The 21083-nt window shown below is 46.2% G+C and overlaps 1 protein-coding gene across 1 annotated transcript in view; it reads left to right on the top strand.

Moving 5' to 3' along the window:
• Positions 1-21083, top strand: part of Sh3rf3 (SH3 domain containing ring finger 3) — a 255846-nt gene that overhangs the window by 194275 nt on the left and 40488 nt on the right. The window contains exons 6-7 of the mRNA XM_027388339.2: positions 13342-13512; positions 17331-17587. Coding sequence (XP_027244140.1) covers positions 13342-13512; positions 17331-17587 — 428 coding nt within the window. The remainder of the gene's footprint in view (positions 1-13341; positions 13513-17330; positions 17588-21083) is intronic.

Below are 21083 nucleotides of genomic sequence, written 5' to 3'. Positions count from 1 at the left end.
ATTCTCTGGGGTCCATGCATTTTTCTCTTAGAGTCCTTCTTGGTTCCTGGTTTCTTTGGTGAAGAGGATTGTAGGCTGGTAATCCTTTGCTCTACATCTAAAATTCATATATGAGTGAGTACATACCATGTTTGTCTTTTTGTGACTGGGTTACCTCACTCAGGATGGTTTCTTCTAGTTCCATCCATTTTCCTGCGAATTTCAAGATTCCATTGCTTTTTTCCGCTGAGTAGTACTTCATTGTATAAATGTACCACATTTTCTCTATACATTCTTCAGTTGAGGAGCATTTAGGTTGCCTCCAGGTTCTGGCTATTACAAACAATGCTGCTATGAATATGGTTGAACATATGTCCTTGTTGTATGAACGTGCATTATTTGGGTATATACCCAAAAGAGGAATTGCTAGATCTTGAGGTAGACTGATGTTGAACGTGTTTTTATATTGTCTTCTTCCCATCCCTTCTTCTGGTGGGTGTAGAAGGAGTCTCTTCCTCTCCCAGTGGGTACAGGACCAAGGTTCCCTTCTGATGAGTGCAAACAGGTCCAATACTCTGATGTCTCTCCTCTTCCATGGATGGAGGCGGGGACTGGTACCAGGGCCTTGGCAGTCTCTGGGTGGGCTGGATCCCACCAGGGATGTGATCAGCAGCTCTCAGTCCCAAGCCTCAGGTGTCTCTGAGTGGCGCAAAGGAAGGCAGGCTGGAAATAGGTGGAGGAAGGGACCTAGCACCCTGGCAGTCTCTGGGTGGGCTTGATCCTGCTGGGGAGACCTCAGATGTCTCCAAGCAGGACAGAGGAATCACAATTCTATTTTTTTATGTTATTGAATAGAAGATGAATTTATTGAGCAGGTGTGTAGCCTGCCACCAGTCCATAGTCTCTAGAACACTTCCTGATTGACAGCTCTTCCTCTAACAGTAGCTGTAAGTCATGTTCAAAATCCTAGATGTGAACATGAAATAATTTATATTTGCAAAAACAACTGCAGCAGCAGTATTCCAACCGTATTCAGGATTTTATGGCCTTGGCAATCCAGACAAGGGCCCAGATGAAGCTAGTGTACAGATCAGTGATGAAATAGCTCCATTATACACTGTTGCATCCACTCTTCCTAGGGAGATATGAATAAGCATCCATTCACTCTATTCAAGGCAATCCAACAGACCAAAGGAACAATCTCATCCAAATCTGGATTGGTAAATGAATAGTTTATTGGGCTTATAGGAGCATGAGTGAATGAGTGAGGGGTTATTATAGGAGAAGGGGGTGTGGAATGCCCCCAAAGAACTGCACCATCAAAAAGTTTTATCCCAGTAAGATAAGAACAGTGACCTCCCAAAAGCTGCTTGAGTGGCCCTCTCTTTCAGTGTGTGTATATACAATAATATATATATATATATATATATATATATATATATATAATGTTCTACTTCCTAATACTCTAGCACAGTGCTTCTCAACCTGTGGATCATGACCCAGGGGTCAAATGACCCTTTCATAGGGGCTGATATCAGATGTCCTATATATCAGATATTTACATTACAATTCATAACAGTAGCATCAAAATAATGTTATGGTTGGGTCATCTCAACATGAAGGTTGCAATGTTGGGAAGGTTGAGAACCACTGCTAGCACCTCCGTAGAACACAAGTCTCTGGTGCAGAATCACAGAGGGAGGGAGGAAGGGAGGGAGGGAGGGAGGAAGGAAGGGAGGGAGGGGCTGCATCTTAGGGAAGGGTCTAATGACCTTCTCACCCCCCTCCTTTGTTAAGGGGCTGTGTTTTAGTTAGCAAAAGAGACTGACCCTGCCCTCATATTGGCACATTTCCTTCAACAAGGCCACACCTCTCAATAGTGCCACTCCCTATGAGCTTAGGGGATCAGTTACATTCAACTACCACAGGCTGCCAACAGGCTGTGTTTTACAAAGGTTTCCTGCAGGTACCAGCCGCTATGATGAAGATGTAATGGCCATGGTTGCCTGGAGGACAGTGTTTCACAACAGACTCTCATCCATAGTCTTTGTATGTCTTAAAATCCAAGCCCTGCTGGTGACAAAGTCTGACTTTCTAAGTCAGGCTATTGATTGATGACAGGTCACTGCCTTTATAGAAAACGTCCACATCAGGGTCCCCAGGATTGGTACCTAAGAAGGCTCTCGATTTGCACGCACAGTGCATGAAGGTATAGCGCCTCTGAAGAGACAGCAACTCGCTCCCACACTTTCCGTCTCCTTTCCTGCTATTCTGCAATTCTAACTCTTGAGCTTAAGTGCCTTTCATTTGGCCAGTCTTCTAGTCATGATTCCAGAGGCACATGAATCTTCAGGTCCTGGAGGCCGTGCCCTCCAGGTCAGAGCCAAGCCCTCTTAAGAGCCAAAGAGTGATGGGAACACTATGAGTGGGGTACCTCTAAATCCAAGAGAAGTAGATTCTTGCCTCCATTTCTCCATGAACATCTTCAAGCTACATGTGAAGGAGGCAGAGAGTAACAGGGACCAGTGAATGGTTAAGCATCACTGACTTGGAGGCTGGGAAAAGACAACAGAACCACTGAGACATCTCATCCAGCAGCCCAGTGTGAGGCATGTCATATGAGCAGTGCTGCGGGCCATGGACTGAGGAGGAAAACACAGCATAGGTCTCAGATTCATGAATCAATCCGTGATGTGATTCACCTGGGTGCGGGGTAGCTGCCTCCTCCAGCACCAGCTTGCCAGCCCATCCAGAGGACAGTCCTAACTCCTAGGAGAGCACCATCCATATCAGTGGGATACAAACACCACTTATCAGAAAAGCCACAAACTTCCTACTGCAGGTGGCTCCCCAGGTGCCACCTGGGTGACATCAAGGAATCCAGAAAGGTACAGGAAGAAGACAGCCCATCACTTAGACCAGGAAAAGGAAGCTGGGGAACAGAGGCTGGTAGTTCTGGATGGATACTGGGTTTCTGAATCAAGTGGTTAGCACTGGTCACATGACTTGTGTTTTGCATGGCAGTGGGATCCACTCATAGGCTAACATTCCCCATGACCCTAGCACCATCCATCCAAAGGCCAGAAATCCACCATAAAGAACATTTTGAACCCCATGTTCTGGGATACTGAGAAATGCTGATGAAGCCATGCCCAGCTTAGGAAAATGTGTCATCTATCACAGACTCACCAGACAGCCAGCTCTGCCCCGAAGTATGGTGCCACTATAGCAGCAGGACCTACTAATATCATTAGGTGAGGCTGGATCAGCTTAGTGGTTCTCAACATATGGGTTACAACCCCTTTGGGGATCAATGGACCTTTTCACAGGGGTCCATTAGAAAACACAGATGTTTATGTTATGATTACAGTTATGAAATAGCAATGAAAGTAACATTATGGTTGGGGGTCACCACAGCCTGAGGAACTGTATTAAAGGGTTGCAGCATTAGGAAGGTTGAGAACCTTCCTAATGAGTAATGTGAGTCCTTGGGTATTGCTCCCCAGGAGATCTTAGAGGCCAGTTTCCAGGTCAGTTTGGCAATAGTGGATAGCATCTCACTGGCTCCTTCCTGCCTGTGGCTTTAGTTTTCCTAACCAGGCTAACATCTACCCTCAGTTGAGTGCATAGCAGCTGTTGCATGAGGCCCAGTGGCCTCTTCACCTCTTAGTGCCAGAGCCTGCTCAGTCCTTTCAGAGGACTTATTTAGCTTTCCTGTGCAGGCTCTCACTCAGCATCCTTGCTACCTCACTTTATGTAGAGAGAGAGTGCCTGTGCAGGTTTTGTCCACCATCTATAGCTCCTAGTCCACCTGGTATTCATCCCTTGAGCACAGTAGTTGATGGATGGGGGCACATCTCCACAACCTGTACCCGGGTGGCTCTAATAGGGAAAAGAGCAGAATCGGGACCCCATGAAGGAGCAATGGGAACAGACTTTTCACTCAGTGATGGAGAAATGTGAGCAAGCCACCATCTGGGGGAGAAAGAATGCGAAATGAGCAGAGACACCGGGTGATTCACTCCATGATTAGAACGGAAAGGAAATCTGCAGACAGAAGCAAGCGAAGAGCTCGCTGAAGATACATGTATCGGACAAGCAGAGCATATGCCAACGAGCTTGCACGTGAACACACAGTGGTATACCCCATCATCACAGCTGTCAGCTTGTCCAGTCTGAGCTCCTGCCCTGGGACACGAGGCACAGGAGTTAGAGCTGACATCCAGCCTCCAACTATAGGCCCACCTTCATGCCAGCAGTCACTCTTCCTTGGCCTGCTGCTCATAAGAGGCACTGTTTCTAACTGACACAAAAGCCACACACAGGCTATAGGGTAGCAGTGTGCCAATCCCTCCTGTAGTTGCCTTTTTTCAGTGTCAACCTTTGTGTATTTGTAGAAGTGACCATTTGAACATGGTGGTGGCCCCGCTGATGTGGCCATGGGGGGAGACTGCCTTGAACACCCTCTGAAGGTGTGGGTCAAGCTTCTGAAGCCTTCTGAAGTGGGTGTAAAGTGACAGCCATGAGGATGAGAACCAAGCCATCCATAAATATATCTGTGTCTCTCTAGTTCCATGCCAGACTCTGGGCACATGTGCCCAAAGGGACATCCACCCACACAGGCCTGGCAGGGTAGCTGAGTGATGGAGGTTTGAAGGAGCAGTAAAAGGGGACATTACTATGACTGTCACTAGGAGCCTGGAAGTGAGCAGTACAGGAAGTGAGCTGCTTAGACTCCCTTGGGCTGGTCCAGTTTGATGAAGATTGCTCTCTGCGTTCGTGTCATTTGTTTGTGTGTATGTTCCATACTTTGAGTCATTAAGGAAATCAGACGCTTAGTGACACACTGCCCAGCCAGCCAGTGTCCCACTCTGCACAAGTGCATGCCAGATACAAGCACCGCACTCAAGGAAGTCACCCAGCACCTCCATCATCTTTTGTCACCCCTCTGAGGGAAAGGAAGGAAGAAAAATGATTATTTTTTACAATGCATTTTTTATGGTGAAGTTTTGTTCACCCAGCAGTGACCACCTGTACGCTCAACGTGGAAGACTGAGATTCTTGTAGGGGCTCAGCGAGCAAAGCAAATATAAAAGAAAGATGGAAAGGTCAAGGGGCTGGAGAGGCAGCTCAGAGACTATGCAGGAACTGCCCTTGCAGAGGAACCAAGTATGGCTCCCAGCACCCACAAGGGGTGGCTCATAACCACCTGTAACTCCAACACCAGAGACTCTGACTCCTCTAGTCTCTGCCAGCACAGGACATGTACACGTACACATGCACGCACGCATGCACTCACGCACTTTAGAAGGTCACTCACATCAGTGCCCTGCTGCAGTCCAACTGGCACTCCCCTACTCTGCAAGCCTTGCAGGCCTTGTACTCAGAGCTGGCAGGTGGTATCCCTGACTCCAGAGCTAGGCCATGTTCACCCAGGCTTGAGGCTCTCCCTTGGGCCATGCTAAGCTTCTGAATCAGAAGCCTTCCTCTGACTCTGAACATGCAAAAACAGTGGCGGAGTCTCAGACTTTTCCAGCCTTAGTTTCCCGAGCTGTGAAACCTCGGGGCCCATGTGGAGCCTATGTGAGTCCTTGTGTCTAGCATACAGCCATACACTAGGTCCCTGTCTTCTTCCCTTGCTCCGTGGCAAGGCCATATTTCTGCAGGGCTGACACCTGGTCAATAAGATCTCAAAGAAAGTCAAAACTGACGGTTGTGCTATGAGAAGCGAAGCATGCAGGTCCTCAGGTCGGCAGCACCTGGAAAGGCCACGTCTCTCCTGCTGGACATCAGCACCTCAGCACTGTCGGTATCACTGAGCATGCAATGCATACATTTCCCTGGGCATCCCACGCCTAAGAAGCAATGTGCCCTATGTGCAGAGGCTTAACGTAGCATGAAATGCAAGTCTGTATTTCTGAAACCCTAAACGATGCATCTCTTGGCAGCTTCTGTGCTGAAGAAAGGGAAGGGGTAGGCACTAAGCTGGGACTCTGTTCCATGGTGGCACCTGCAGGCTCAGTGCCAGGTAGGCAAATAGGACAGCAAATGTGCAGCCATGTTCATCTTTTAGTTCCCCATTTCCCTGCCTTATTATCTCATTAGGAAGCACATCTGCGCTTTAGGTAAACATGGAATGGGGACAGAGACATTTTCTGGCTTTAAAGGTCTGAAGATGACTTGAAGCCACTGATAATTCTTATTTTCAGTATGTGTAAGAAAATAGACAAACTCCCGTCATATGCTGGGAAATAATTGCAAAGTCCTTGTCCCACTGAATCATATAAGGGATCCTAAAAGATAATCTCAGAAAGGAAATGGCCTTCAGCTATTCAACAGCTTTTCCTCTGAGGCCCTTCAGGGGCTGGGGGCCATTTTTCGCAGCTGTTCACACCTGGTAGTGCAGTGGCTTCCCAGATATGGTAAGAGATGCTATCTGAATATCATTCACCACGCTCGGGTTTGCACAGTGTTGAGGCTGCTGGACTCTTGTCCTCTTTGAATGGCCCCTTATTCAGCAGCTAAGTGGCCAGAGAGGGCTCCATCCTGCTGCAGGAGGCACACTGTGGACCTGGTCTTCCTTGTTCATAGCTCTGCATTCTCATGTATGCACAGGCTCACCACACCTACAGGGCATGTGTGCAAAGGAATCTCGGTTGTAGACTCCAAACCAGGACTCCTGTTTAACTTTAACAGGTACTTGTTGACAATGTACCAAATGCCTGGCAGGGAGGAGAAAGCACTGAACCATCCATTAAAACTCTATGTCCTGTTGGAACATGTGGGGTGATGGGTAAGGGATGAATGCTGCTGGCAGATGGTGGCAAAAGCATCCTGAGGCAGGAGGAGCCTGTGTAAACCCCCGGGAGCACTGTCCCCACCCTGAGCAAGGTTTGTTTCCCCCATTCCTCCTGCCCCTGTGAGTACAGGTCCCCAAACTTGCACTCAGCCCCATCATGAAATGAGCATGACCTAATGTTAGCAGCAGCCACATCCTGCTAGGGAAGTTCTCTGTGCCAAGAGAACACAGCTGCTCCAATTCCCTCAGACCAGGTAGGAATGAGGCAAGGAGACCAGGAGAGAAGGGAGAGAAAGAAGCAAATTGAAACCCCGAGACTCTCCTTCAGGCAGTTGCCCCAGTCTGAGAGCCTCTGAGGTTGGAATGAGTCACATATGAAATGGTTTCCTGATGCTCAAGCAAAACCTACCGGGATGCCTGGCAGCAGTGCCTGGGGGAGTTGTGATGCCTTCTCACAGACATGTTTCATGTCTGGTGATCCGAGGCCACATGTGCACACACGGCACGGGGACCCCTGGAGTCCATGCCTTATGCAGGTGTACCCAGAAGACAACAGCAACCAGATATTTGGCCTGGCTGAGGCCCTGGCCTAGCCCATAGACACAGTTCTCTGGCAAAGAAAAGGTCATGGGGCCACAGTCCACCTCTGTACCCAGCAAGCTCTACACAGCACTAAGGATGAGATGAACAGAAGTGTGCCATCAACCTTTTTAAATAAGAAGCATAGCTTGGGCCCTGTTCCCTACAGGTAGTAGGTGAGCCCCGGGGCAACATCTGTTACAGCCAAGGGCATTTGTAAACCTGATGGGCTTTGAGCTGTCTAGAGACCCACACAACTCCAAGAAGCCATCAGTCAACCCTTCTTAGCATTCTGCTGTGGCCAAAGACAGAAATTGAGCTGACATCATAAAGGGATTGAAGGAGGACAGCTTGACTGGGATTTGCACTTCATGTTTCCTTGACAGTAGGTTCCCATCGTGTGTCTTTCTTACATGGTCCTCCACCATAGCCATCTCTGTTTTGTCCCTCAACACCTATTATGAGGAAATTACCATTTTTACTATGTTGATCCTGCCTATCCAAGAGCATGGGAGATCTTTCCATTTTCTGGCATCTTCTTCTAATTTCTTTCTTTAGAGACTCAAAATTCTTATGGTACAGGTCTTTCATTTTTTTTGGTTAGTGTTACTCCAAGGTATTTTATGTTGTTTGTGGCAATTGTAAAGGGTGATGCTTCTCTGATTTCTTTCTCCACCAATGTGTCACCCGTATATAGTAGGGCTACAGATTTTTTTTGAGTTAATCTTGTATCCTGCCACTTTGCTGAAGGTGTTTATCAGCTATAGGAGTTCCCTGGTAGAGTTTTTCGGGTCACTTATGTAGACTATCATATCATCTGCAAATAGTGAGAGTTTGACTTCTTTCTTTCCGATTTGTATTCCCTTGATCTCCTTTTGATGTCTTATTGCTCTAGCTAGAACTTCAAGGACAATATTGAAGAGGTATGGAGAGAGTGGTCAGCCTTGTCTTGTTCCTGATTTTAGAAGAATTGCATTGAGTTTCTCTCCATTTAATTTGATGTTGGCTGTTGGCTTGCTGTATATTGCTTTTATTATGTTGAGGTATGTTCCTGTTATCCCTGATTTCTCCAGGACCTTTATCATGAAGGGATGTTGGATTTTGTCAAAGGCTTTTTCGGCATCTCGTGAGATGATCATGTGATTTTTTTTTCCTCAGTCTGTTTACATTGATGGATTTTTGTATGTTGAACTATCCTTGCATCCCTGGGATGAAGCCTACTTGATTAGGATGGATGATTTCTCTGATGTGCTCTTGGATTCGATTTGCCAATATTTTATTGGGAATTTTTGCATCAATGTTCATAAGGGATATTGGTCTGTAGTTCTCTTTTTTTAGTTGCGTCTTTGTGTGGCTTGGGTATCAAGGTTATTGAAGCCTCATAAAAAGAGTTGGTAATGACCCTTCTGCTTCCATTGTGTGGAATACTTTGAGGAGAATTGGTATTAGCTGTATTTTGAATTTCTGGTAGAATTCTGCACTGAAGCCATCTGGACCTGGGCTTTTTTTGTTTGGGAGACTTCTAATGACTGCTTCAATTTCATTAGGGGTTATAGGTCTATTTACGTTATCTGTTCTTGATTTCATTTTGGGAAGTGAAATCTGTCCAGAAAATTGTCCATTTCCTTTAGATTTTCAAATTTTGAGGAATATAGGTTTTCAAAGTATGACCTGATGATTCTCTGGATTTCCTCTGTGTCTGTTGTTATGTCCCCTTTTCATTCTTGATTTTATTAATTTGCATGTTCACTCTTTTGTTTGGTAAGTTTGGATAAAGGTTTGTCTATCTTGTTGATTTTTCTCAAGAACCAACTTTTTGTTATATTGATTCTTTGTATTGTTATCCTAGTTTCCATTTTATTGATTTCAGCCCTCAATTTGATTATTTCCTGGCATCTGCTCCTCCGGGGTGTATTGGCTTCTTTGTTTTCTAAAGCTTTTAGTTGTGCTGTTAATTCACTAGAGTGATTATTCTTCTGTTTCTTCATGTGGGCATTAAATGCTATGAACTTTCCTCTTAGCACTGCTTTCAAAGTATCCCATAGGTTTGGTTATGTTGTGTCCACATTCTCATTGAATTCTAGGAAACCTTTAATTTCTTTTTTTATTTCTTCCTGGACCCATGAATTGTGCAATTGGGTGTTACTTAATTTCCATGAGTTTGTAGGTTTTCTGTAGTTCATGTTGTTGTTGAGTTCTAATTTTAAAGCATGGTGGTCTGATGAGACACAGGGAGTTATTTCAATTTTTCTGTACCTGTTGAGGTTTGCTATGTTGCCAAGTATGTGGTCAATTTTAGAGAAGGTTCCATGTGGTGCTGAGAAGGTAAATTGTTTTGTATTTGGATAGAATGTTCTATAGATATCTGTTAAGTACAATTGCACCATAACTTCTACTAGTTCTTTTGTTTCTTTGTTAAGTTTCTGTCTGGTGTTCCTGTCCAGTGGTGAGAGTGGGGTGTTGAAATCTCCCACTATAAGTGTGTGTGGTTTTATGTGTGATTTGAGTTTTAGTAATGTTTCTTTTACAAACGTGGATGCCTTTGTATTTGGGGCATAAATGTTCAGAATTGAGACTTTATCCTGATGGATTTCTCCTGTGATGAGTAGGAAGTGACCTTCATCTCCTTTGACTGATTTTAAAGTCCAATTTGTTGGATATTAGGATTGCCACCCCCGCTTTTTTCTTGGGTCCATTTGATTGGAAGATCTTTCCCCAACCTTTAATTCTTAGGTACCGTCTGTCTTTGAAGTTGAGGTGTGTGTCTTGTATGCAGCAGAAGGAAGGATTCTGTCTTTTTATCCATTCTGCTAATCTGTGTCTTTTTATAGAGGAGTTAAGACCATTGATGTTGATGGATATTAATGACCATTGATTATTGTTCATTCTTGTTTGTTTTTGATTTGGTGATAGTGACGAGATTATGTGTGGGATTCTATCCCTTTTTCCTTTTGGCTGTTGGTAAAGTGGGTTTATTTATTACCTATATTTTTCTGGTTGTAGTTAACTTCCTTGGGTTGCAGTTTTCCTTCCAGAACTTTCTGTTCTGGGCTGGATTGGTGGATATGTATTGTTTGAATCTGGTTTTGTCATGGAATATCTTGTTTTCTCCATCTATATTGATTGAAAGCTTTGCTGGGTATAGTAGTCTGGCCTGGCATCCATGGTCTTAGTGTAGGTAGAATATCTATCCAGGACCTTCTGGCTTTCAGAGTTTCCATGGAAAAGTCAGGTGTGATTCTGATAGGTTTGCCTTTGTAAGTTACTTGACCTTTTTCCTTTGCTGCTCTTAATATTTTCTCTTTGTTCTGTATGTTTGGTGTTTTGATTATTATGTGGCAAGGAAACCTTTTTTTGTGATCCAGTCTATTTGGTGTTCTGTAGGCTTCTTGTATTTTCATTGGCATGTCTTTCTTTAGGTTGGGAAAGTTTTCTTCCATGATTTTGTTGAATATGTTTTCTGCACCTTTGAGTTGGATTTCTTCACCTTCTTCTATACCTATTATTCTTAGGTTTGGCCTTTTCACGGTATCCCATGTTTCCTGGATATTTTGTGATAGGGATTTGTTGGACTTAAGATTTTCTTTGGTTGATGAGTCTATTTCTTCTAGTGTGTCTTCAACTCCTGAGATTCTCTCTTCCATCTCTTGTATTCTGTTGGTTATGCTTACATCTGTAGTTCCTGATCGTTGACTCAGTTTTTCTATTTCCAGCATTCCCTCAGATTGTGCTTTCTTTATTGTCTCTATTTCAGTTTTTAGGTCTTGAACTGTTTCCTTGAGAGATTTGTTGATATCTTGTAATTTTTGGTTTGTTTTTTCTTCCATTTCTTTAAGGGGTTTTCTCATGTCCTCTTTGAGGTCCTCTATCATTTTTCTGAAGTTGCTTTTAAGGTCATTCTCTTCTGATTCATCTGCATAGTGATGTTCAGGTCTTGCTGGTGTATGGTTCCTAGTCTCCGGTGGTGTCATATTGGGCTTTCTGTTGTTGATTGTGCTTTTACCTTGTCCCTTTCTCGTCCTTTCTTCTGGTGGGAATAGCAGGAGTTTCTTGCTCTCCTGGTGGGTGTGGGACTGAGGTTCTCTTCTGGTAGATGCAAACAGATACAATACTCTGATGTCGGTCCTCTTCTCGTAGATGGAAGTGTCACCATTACTCAGGCGTGCCAGGTCCCACCGGGCCGGTGGATGGAGACAGGACTGCCTCTGGGTGTTCAGTGTTTGATCCTGCCGCTGAACTCGGTCCGTCATGCAGGTCGCTGCTGTCAGATGACTCTATGGTTTTCTATTTTTCTCCAAGCCGGGATGCAGGAGCCAATGCAGAGTTCATTGAAGAATGCTACTTACTGGCTTGATCCCCAGGGGTGATACCACCCACAACTGGATGCCTCCTGCCCACAACAATCACTAATTAAGAAAATGCCCTACAGCCAGATCATATGGAGGCATTTTTCTTTCAATTGAGGTTCCCTCCATTCAGATAACTCTAGCTTGTATGAAGTTGACATAAAACTAGCCAGCACGGTGTCTAAAATGCAGTCCTCTGTGTCTTACTTGTTAGTAATATTTCCCCTCTGGCCATTTAGGACAAGGATCACATCCTGACTTTCTCATCTGTCCCGGGCATGGGGTGGACACTGGATCTACAAGTCCCTGGGGAGGAAGGTCCTGTCCTGATGGCTGCTTGCCCTCAGAAGCCCAGGGGAGCATTAGTATTCCTAGCTTTTATCCTAGGAGTAGAGCCATATTAACAGGGATCCTGAGTCCCCACTAAGTAGATCCAGCATGCTTACAGATCAACAGGTTGCGAAGGGGACAGATTTGATCAGAAGATGGGGAGACCTTTGGTCACCATGGGACCCTCACTTTGTTCTAGACTCCTCCTCGGGCCTCCTGTCCTTCCATGAATTCTAGAGAGCTGTTTGTTTCTGCTTCTGCTTCATCTGAAGGCCCTTTGCAGAGTCAGGAGTGCTGGAGGGATGCTGGGGATTTAGCAGCCCCAGATACTGCCATATAGGAGCTCTGGGAACCTGCAGCCCCAGGACAGCTCAGTCATGCCCCTGAGCCCACATCTTGGGACACAGTTCCTGAGATGGCTCATCTGTCCTCTGCTCTGGAACTGAGGCTCTCATCAACTTTCATGGCTGGACTGCAAGCAATTATCTGATGCAGCTTCCTCTAAGAGTCAAACCCAGCTGTTCCCTGGACTCCAGGAGGCAGCGGAGCCCTTCTGCCAGGTTATTCTGTGCTCACTAGTGTTGCAAGGAAGAGATTCGCACATCCTTAGTGTATCAACAAAAGGGTTGAAGAAGTTTCTTCAGCCTTGTCCGCAAACGAGGCTCATAAGAAAGAGAGACATGAAATAACTAGTAACAGTGCAAATGCTGCTAAGTGTGCAGACGCTGCCTTTTCTGGAAGGGAGCTTAGAGAGGTCTCTTCTAGCTCAGGCTAACTAGAGAAACCTGCAGGAAAACCAGGCCCAGCTAGACTGAAACAAACCCAGACACAGCTAGTTTTACTCCTAAGGTTCCTCCCTAAGGTTCCTCTTGCTCAGATACCAGACTGTAGGAAGCTTAGGGAAAAGGAAAAAAAAAACATTGTGAGGTCCACAGACCAGGCCTAGGATGCAGGTGTCCTGGAAACTGAGCATCACTCTTCCTCGTTGAGCTTCTTCCCTTCAGTGACACAAAATAAAAGTGCCACACTCCACCCACATATCGCCTGGCCATTCAGTGGACCAGGGTAGTACTGTGCCCCGTCAAGTCCACACTTGTTTTCTTCTCCCCCCTCCTGGGTTTGTGGTAGGATTGAGTGGGGTTAAGGGTAATGTGAACTCTCTGTGAATTATAGTGTCCTGCAGATATCAGCCACTCTTTAGGTGGGGTTCATCTAAAGATGAGCTCTGTCCGTCCTGTGCCTCCCCTGTCATCTAACATGTACCCCAAAGATGTCCCCTGACCCTTTGTCCTTGTCCTCTGTTCACAGGTACCTGGCTCTCTATGCATACAAGCCCCAGAAGAACGATGAACTAGAGTTGCGCAAGGGTGAGATGTACCGCGTGCTGGAGAAGTGCCAGGACGGCTGGTTCAAGGGGGCTTCACTAAAAACCGGGGTCTCAGGGGTGTTCCCCGGGAACTATGTGACACCCGTCTCCAGGTGAGAGCCTGTAGAAACCCTGGCGGCCACACTGTAGCTGGTCCCTACTGGCTACACAGTCCAGAAGCAGTGGGGACATTTGAGTTCCTTTGGGGAGGGGCTCCTCTGCCACGCTTGGTTTGCTAGGCTTTCTCAGTGAACACTGGCTACCAGGGGATAAGTTTGGGAGCAGGAGCTGGAGTAAGCAACAGCAGCTGAGTTGCGGTGGGGGTTGCAAAGGTCATCAGAGAGCAAAGCTTGCAGGGTACACCCTTGTAAACAAGGCCAGTGTGTGTGCGCATGTCTATACAGTATGTGCAGGAGATTATCAAATATGTATGCTCATACAGGTACTCGTGTATGTGTGTATGCAGTGAGAATGGGTCGTGTGCATGCTCACAGTAGAGTTATGATATCTATAAGCATGAAAATGTGTGCCCCGCATTGGTGTGTGCACAACGTGTACATGTATGTAGAGTTTGATATGTATACAGTAAGTGCATATAAGTATATGTAGTGTGTCTGGCATATGAGTGCATGGAATAGGTATAATGTAAATATGCATATATGCATTATAGGCATATCATATATGTTTGCATTTGTACCATGTGACCATAACATGTGTACACATGTATAATATATGACATCACATATATATTTGTAGTAAGAGCACAGAATGCGTGTGTGTGTGTGTGTGTGTGTGTGTGTGTGTGTGTGTGTGTGTGTGTAAAACACACACAGCCATTTAAAGGAAAGTGATACATGCCTTAGAGTAACGATTGTTAATAAGAAACTTTTTTTTTTTTTAAATTCCCTCCTTGTGCTTTCTGGCATTTCAACAAATCACAATTACATAACTTTATAAAATAAGAAAAGTGATTTCTAAAATTCACTGAAGAGGAAGCCCACAGTTGTCGCATTTTTCCATTGTGTTGTGGGACCCACTGATTGGCTGTTTGAGTGTGACTCACAGCACCCCCTTAAAACAGCCTGTGTCAACACTGGTGGATATATCAACAAACCATTTTAAGTATCTTTGGAAGAAGACTGAAAAATGCCATTCTGATACTTGCCTGTCTAAGCAGCTTCAGAAAGTTTCTGGAAGAACACATACATTTCTAGCGTTGTGGCTTAGGTGGCATGGGTGGTCTGCAGCCAGGACTTCGTGGAGGATGCTCAGAGGCCCGAGGGGAAGGGCTGTCCTGGGGTCTTGGAGAAAGAGGGTTATATAGACAAGGAAGGTGTGTGGTAAGAGATCCTTCACTTGGGGAGCCATCAGCAGGAAGGAACATGAGCAAGCTTGGGGCCTTCGGGAAACTCCTGTACCCTAAATCATGCTGCATGGACAAAGGGATGGAGGCTTAGGACATCAGTTCCCAGCAAGCTTCTTGGGGACTCCTTACTAGTGCAGAGCAACTGGACCAGTGCTTTTGATGTGTCCCTACTAAATGCAGGCAAAGCTCCTGCCTGGGGTCCTCAGATAGAGATGGAGGGAATGCGACCAGCTGAAGGGGTCCCTCACACACACTGAGTATGCTGTCTCCTGACCTCTTCTACTTCCTAGTGAAATTTACCATCCCTTTTGTGAACTCGGTCTTAAGTCCACTTGCTAAGGAAAGCCTTACCCCATGGCCCAGTCTGAAGCCTGCGGGTGCTGCTCATTATGGGTCATGAATAAGTCTGCAGAGCCTGCTGGCCTCGACACAGCAGCCATTTCCAGTTTTGTACACTGGGCTCATTGAACGCCATTTATATATACAAAGTTCTCAATAAGTGCAGGCTGAATAAATCAACGAAACCTGGTAGTTCTGATTACATTCTGTTGTTAGGATTGCGCATATCCTGCCATAACTATGGGAAGACTTAGCTGGAATGAACTAGAATTCTTTGGGCAACCTGAGCCACTTCAGTTTGTGTGCCTTAGGAGTTTGTCCCACTTCCCTTGAGCCCATCTGTCTTCAGCTGGGTGTTTTGTTTGGTTTTGTTTTTTAAGAAGTAGCTCAGAGCCAAGGAGAACAAAAAGCAGACATGCCTAACTCTGGGAGTCCCTGGTGTCCTCTATAACTCCTCAAGAAGAGGAATTGCCAGGAGCCCCCACTCGGTATCTCAGAGGCATGGGCTTCTCCACCAGGCTCACCACACACCCCAACATAGATAGGCTGGCTTTGATCTTATTTAGAGAAGCAGAGGGCTGTCCTCACGGCTCTGCCCCAAGACTGACACCATCTCTCATCCTTACTGCAAATTAGAAAACTGCCAAAACCACCCTGCAGAAACCTCAGGACAGGTGATAGAGGGATGTACAGGCTCCATGTGCAGAACCAAAGTTGCCAAAGTAGTCTGAGCCTGAGAGTACACATTTGAGCTGTTTTACAGCTGTCACCTACAAAAGCCATTCAGGAGGTTCTTTCTCATTGTTTGCTTGGGGTCTATTTATTTATTTGCTTCCTTGCTTGCTTTTACAACAAAAAGAAAGTCTGACCTTGGCCACTAGGGCACTTGTAAGAACAAGTGTGAGCTTGAGGTAAAGAAGTATGGGCTGGCTGGAGCATGCCTACCCAGACTGCTGCTCCCGAGAGAAGGGGTCTTAGTGTGCAGTCCATTGCCCTCAGCCTGGTTAACATAGCCTTACAAATACAAGACCCATACTTTGAGTCTCATCTGTTTGGTTTGTAAAGATCGAGCATGGGGTTACAACAGTGGTTAAAATGCATGATGTAGACTGACCCATTGGCAGGGCCACTCATTCACTGGAGACAAATTTCAGAATAGCTCTGAGGATGGGGAAGGACCACAGTGCCGGTAATCCCTTAATGGTGGCCCTCTTTCTGGAAGGCCCTTCTTCTTCCCTACAGCTGCTACACAAACAGTCTGAGTTGCAGGGCTCTTCCTTTGGAAGTCCCCACCTAGGCCACGGGGAGATAAGAGTGCACCTGGCCCAGGAAATGTCAGTGTTGAGCAGAACCACTCTTCTCCCATCGTGCCTTCTGCTGTCACAAGAGAGAAATTCTAAAAGAATGGGAATTGGACTTTGCCTCCTGGTACATTTTAATCCCTGTTAATCACAAACCACAGAAGCCCATGAGCCTCAGAGCCGAGGCAAATGCATGTGTAGAGAGGGTTAAAAAGCCAGTTCCAACGCTGCTGTGCTCATCTTATATAGAGGGCTTCCATCTGGGAGCTTTGAGGTGAAAGTGTCTGTCTCAGGTATAAAACTGTAAGTTCCCTGATGTTTTCACGGGGGTGGGGGAGTATATTATTGTTCCTATGCCCATATTCAGTGGCTGGCAAAAATAAGATAGAATCATGTCTCAGAGAAGCCACCATCATGTCCTATCGTGCTCCAAAAGTACCAGTCTTGGGAGAGTCCACTGTCTTTCTAGTAGTGTTTAGAAGCCCATAGCTTGGGCTGGAGTGATGGCTCAGAGGTTAAGATCACCGACTGTTCTTCCAGGGGTCCTGAGTTCAATTCCCAGCAACCACATGGTGGCTCACAACCATCTATTATAAAATCCGGTGCCCTCTTCTGGTGTGCAGATATACATGGAAGCAGAATGTTGTATACATAATAAATAAATAAATAAAATATTTTTAAAAAGGAAGAAGAAGAAGAAGCCCATAGCTCTTGGTTAGGAAACACCAAGCACAGCCAAGGCTACCCTGCTGCTCAGCTTGACCTCTGGGCATTCTTTAACTAAAGCATTGGTTTGATATTGTCTTAGGATTTCCATGGACCACTTGACCTTGACCTCTCAGAGCCTGTAGGTCAGAGCTGGTTTTTGCTGTGGCTTGAATTTACCTGAGCCCACTCACTCACTTGGTTCTGTTTATTTCCCCAGGGTTCCTGGAGGAGGGGCTGGGTCACCCTGGAATAATGTACTCGGAGGGTCTCCACTGGCCAAGGGGATGGCCACCATTATGCACCCTGGAGGTGGCAGTTTGAGCAGCCCAGCCACTGCCACCAGGCCTGTTCTGCCTCTCACCACACTGCAGGATCATATGCAGCACCCAGCCACCTCCCTACCAATGGGTGGCTGCCTTCGGCACACCGCTCAGCCAACAGCCAGCCAAGCCGGGGGTACCACCATCCCAACAGGTATGAACACAAACTCCCAGGGGACACCTGGGATGCAGAGCATGAGATCTCTTTTGGGCGAGGTCTCTCACAAGCCAGCATGAGAGGAAGAGTCAGGTTTGCTTCCCATAACCTGGAATCTCTGATCTCTAGTTTATGTACCCATCCTCCGGTGCCCTGAGATGGCGGTTGAATGGGCACAGAGGATTTACAGACACTTGCACACTGTCTTGTGGCATGCAAGAAGATGCCAGGGGTGAGCAAGATTGGCCAAGTGTCTCCTGATACCTTTCCTGATGGTGTAACGCCGTTGGGCATATTAAGGTTTCCTGGAAGGCAGTATTTCACAGGAGAGGTTGGATGAGTAGTGCTGGCCAGAGCAGCTCTTTTCTAAAGCATATTGCGAATGGCATCATCAACCCAGAGGCTGATGAAACAGAAGGGCCAGCCACTCTGCTCTGAGGTGGTACGAGAGGAAAAGAAACCATAGGGTAGACTGTAAAGAGACAAAGAAAATAAATGACATGCTTGGAAGCTTAGCATGGGGCTAGTAACAACTACTTGAATGGCAACATGCTTTCGGGAGGTCACATCACCGTGGCCCTGCATAGCCAGTGACATTGCCATTCCCCAGTGAAAATAACACACAGAGAGGGTGTAACCAATGTTTCTATTCCCTCCTTTCCCCACCATCCAAGAAACTCTCTTTTCCTCCAGGGACAGACGAGGAAAAAGCATGAGTTCTTGGGAGCTGAGATACAGCATTTGTAGATGAGCTGCCCAGACCATGGTCACTAGAGGGCTCCAGAAAGCATCTCCCTGTGTGTGTGAGACCATACGCTCTGTGCTTGTATTTTCTCCAGTCTCTACTGATGGGACTGAGTGTGTTGAGGGGAGGGACTTTGTCAAAATTTACCATCCATTCACACACCCACAGGACCTGAGACTTGGAAAGATATTACCTGCACACCCATAAGTGGAGGTTTACATGGGGCAAGAAGGGCTGGCGACTCCTTGTGGTCTGTCGATGTGGGTCATTCTGAGAGCATTGCAGTCGTCACGCCTGCTCCCTAGACAGGATGCCATCCCTACTCAGATTCTCACTCACTAACTGGCAGATTAACAAGCTGTCCCTTGGGGAATTGATGCCATCTTGGTTGGGGACAGGGGTGGGGGGTGAGGGGGGGCTGCAGGTTCTGGTGGAGGCAAGGTCAAGGTGGGACATGTGGCAAAGGATGGGAGGAGGGAAACTGCCAGAATAAACAGCCAAGAATTCAAACAGTGGAAGGAGGAAGGGCATGCTCGTGGTGAAGGGAGAGGAATGATCAGAGGAGACATGGGAGACGGTGTCTTCATGCAGATGTCTGCAAGAACCATTTTTCTTGTGGTTACAGATGCTCATGTTCAGTGAGCCAGGCAAGCATGGTGTAATGAGAGGGGTAGGGAGATAGAGAGAGAACCACATTCACATCACCTACTACAGAGGTTGTAGTAACTGTTGTGTTTTATTACTAGTTACTGTTGTTGATCCCACAATGCATCTGCTTTATAAGTTAAAGGGTTTCATAAGCATGAATGGACAGAAAAAAAAATCCCAGAATATATCGATTAGTATTAACTGTGTGGTTTGGGATAAACAAAGGTGGTCTTGGGATAGCTCCCTCTTAATAAAAGACAACTGCAGAGTATATGCCACAGCCCAGTTGAAGGCAGGAGGTTTGAGCAGCAGACAGACCTGCACTCAGATTCTGGAGGTGCCACCATCATTAGAGCCTCAACTTTTCCTTCTGCAAAATGGGAAGATAGGGTGTGCTCACTGTCTAGGATGATTGTGTATAGATGCTATTAATATGCACTCAACAACTCTTGGCTAGTCTGTAGAAGAAAAGAATGTCTAACACATGCAAAGGGAAACAGCAACAGAAATCATCACTAAAGGTTCTAAGAAGTATGAGATTTGAGGTCTGTGCGGGTGCTCTGAGGGACTTTAACCCAGGGTATAGCATTTTACTAAAGGCCATGATTAACACAAGGAAGAGACCTGATGTGTGGAGCCAGGGCCTAAAACAGGAGCCAACCAGAGACAGATGGTAAGCAGCTGCAAGGAGTCTGATTCCCTCCCACAGCATGGGCAGAGGGCATGAGCAGCTCCTGAGGCACTGTAGTTCTGTCTGAGATAGGAACCCCAGGCATGGACTCGGGAGCTGGAGGAACCAAGTCCAGAGTCCAGATTCTGAAACTAGTTACCTTGGGAGTGTGACAGGTTCCTCCCCGGCCCAGAGGAAGTGACTTATGGGAAGTTGGCAAACCAGGTTCAGACATATGGCTTTGAGAGATGTAGCAGGCATGGTGACCCTGGGTGTGCTAGCTGCCTTGGAAAAATATTCCAATTTGAAAGTTGATATCCTATATTAAAGATATCTCTGTCTGTCTCACTCACTCCCTTTGCCTCTCCCTATCTCTTTCTGTGTCTCACAAACATACCCCACACATGGTAGAAGGCAGTTTCACAGGCCCAGACTTCTGTTAGTAGGGAAGAGGCACTTGACCCTACAGTGATACATGTTCCTGTACTGCCAGAACCAGGTCTGGGAAAACATGTTCCTGTAAGTGCTTTCACTGAGAAAAGGAAACACAAGGAGCCATGTAGATCCCCTACATGGAATAATTCAAACGTTCTGGTTTTAAGGGACAACAGGACAGAACTCTAATGCACCATCACTAGTGGTGCCTAGTGTCCTCAGTGGGTGCAGGGTAGATGCTGGTACCCCATGTATAACACCATCGGTGAGAATAGGGTGGACCAGGATATCTATTATCCAACATCATCAGTGAGTCCAGAGTGAAGCTCTTGTGAATTTTATGATGGTGACTGTCTTAGTTAGGCTTTCTACTGCTGTGAAGAGACACCATGACCACAGCAACTCTTACGAAAAACATTTAATTGGGGTGGCTTACATTTTCAGAGGGTTAGCCCATTATCATGGTGGGACATGGTGGCATGCAGGAAGACATGGTGCTGGAGCTCAGAGTCCTACATCTTGATTGGCAGGTAACAAGAAGTGAATTGAGACACTAGGCATGGCTTGAGCATATATGAGACCTCAAAGCCTGCCTCCAGAGTGACACACTTCCTCTAACAAGGACATACCTAACTCCCATAAAGCCACAACTCCTAATAGTGCCACTCCCTTTGGGGGCCATTTTCTTTCAAACCACCGCAAGGTCCATGTCTCAAAGAAGCAGAACTAGCACCAAGCAAGGTTTTCTAGGCACTACCCTATTGAAAAGACCCTAAGCCCACCTCCAGTAACCCGGAGAAACCACAAGTCTATTGTGAATGTCCCTGTTTGCTTATATTAGCCAAAATTCCAGCCTGTATTTTGCAACCTTAGCCTCTGGCAACCTGAAAGCATGGCTATGTGTACATCACAAGTGTTCTGCAGCCATCTCACCTTCTCCCAGACCCCTCTTATCCCTTTCTCTAACCCCCCAACCATGCACACTTACACTAATG

This window comes from Cricetulus griseus, assembly GCF_003668045.3.
Source record: "Cricetulus griseus strain 17A/GY chromosome 1 unlocalized genomic scaffold, alternate assembly CriGri-PICRH-1.0 chr1_1, whole genome shotgun sequence".
Lineage (NCBI taxonomy): Eukaryota > Metazoa > Chordata > Mammalia > Rodentia > Cricetidae > Cricetulus > Cricetulus griseus.
Note: the sequence above shows the minus strand (reverse complement) of the source record. Positions and strands in the feature narration are given on the sequence as shown.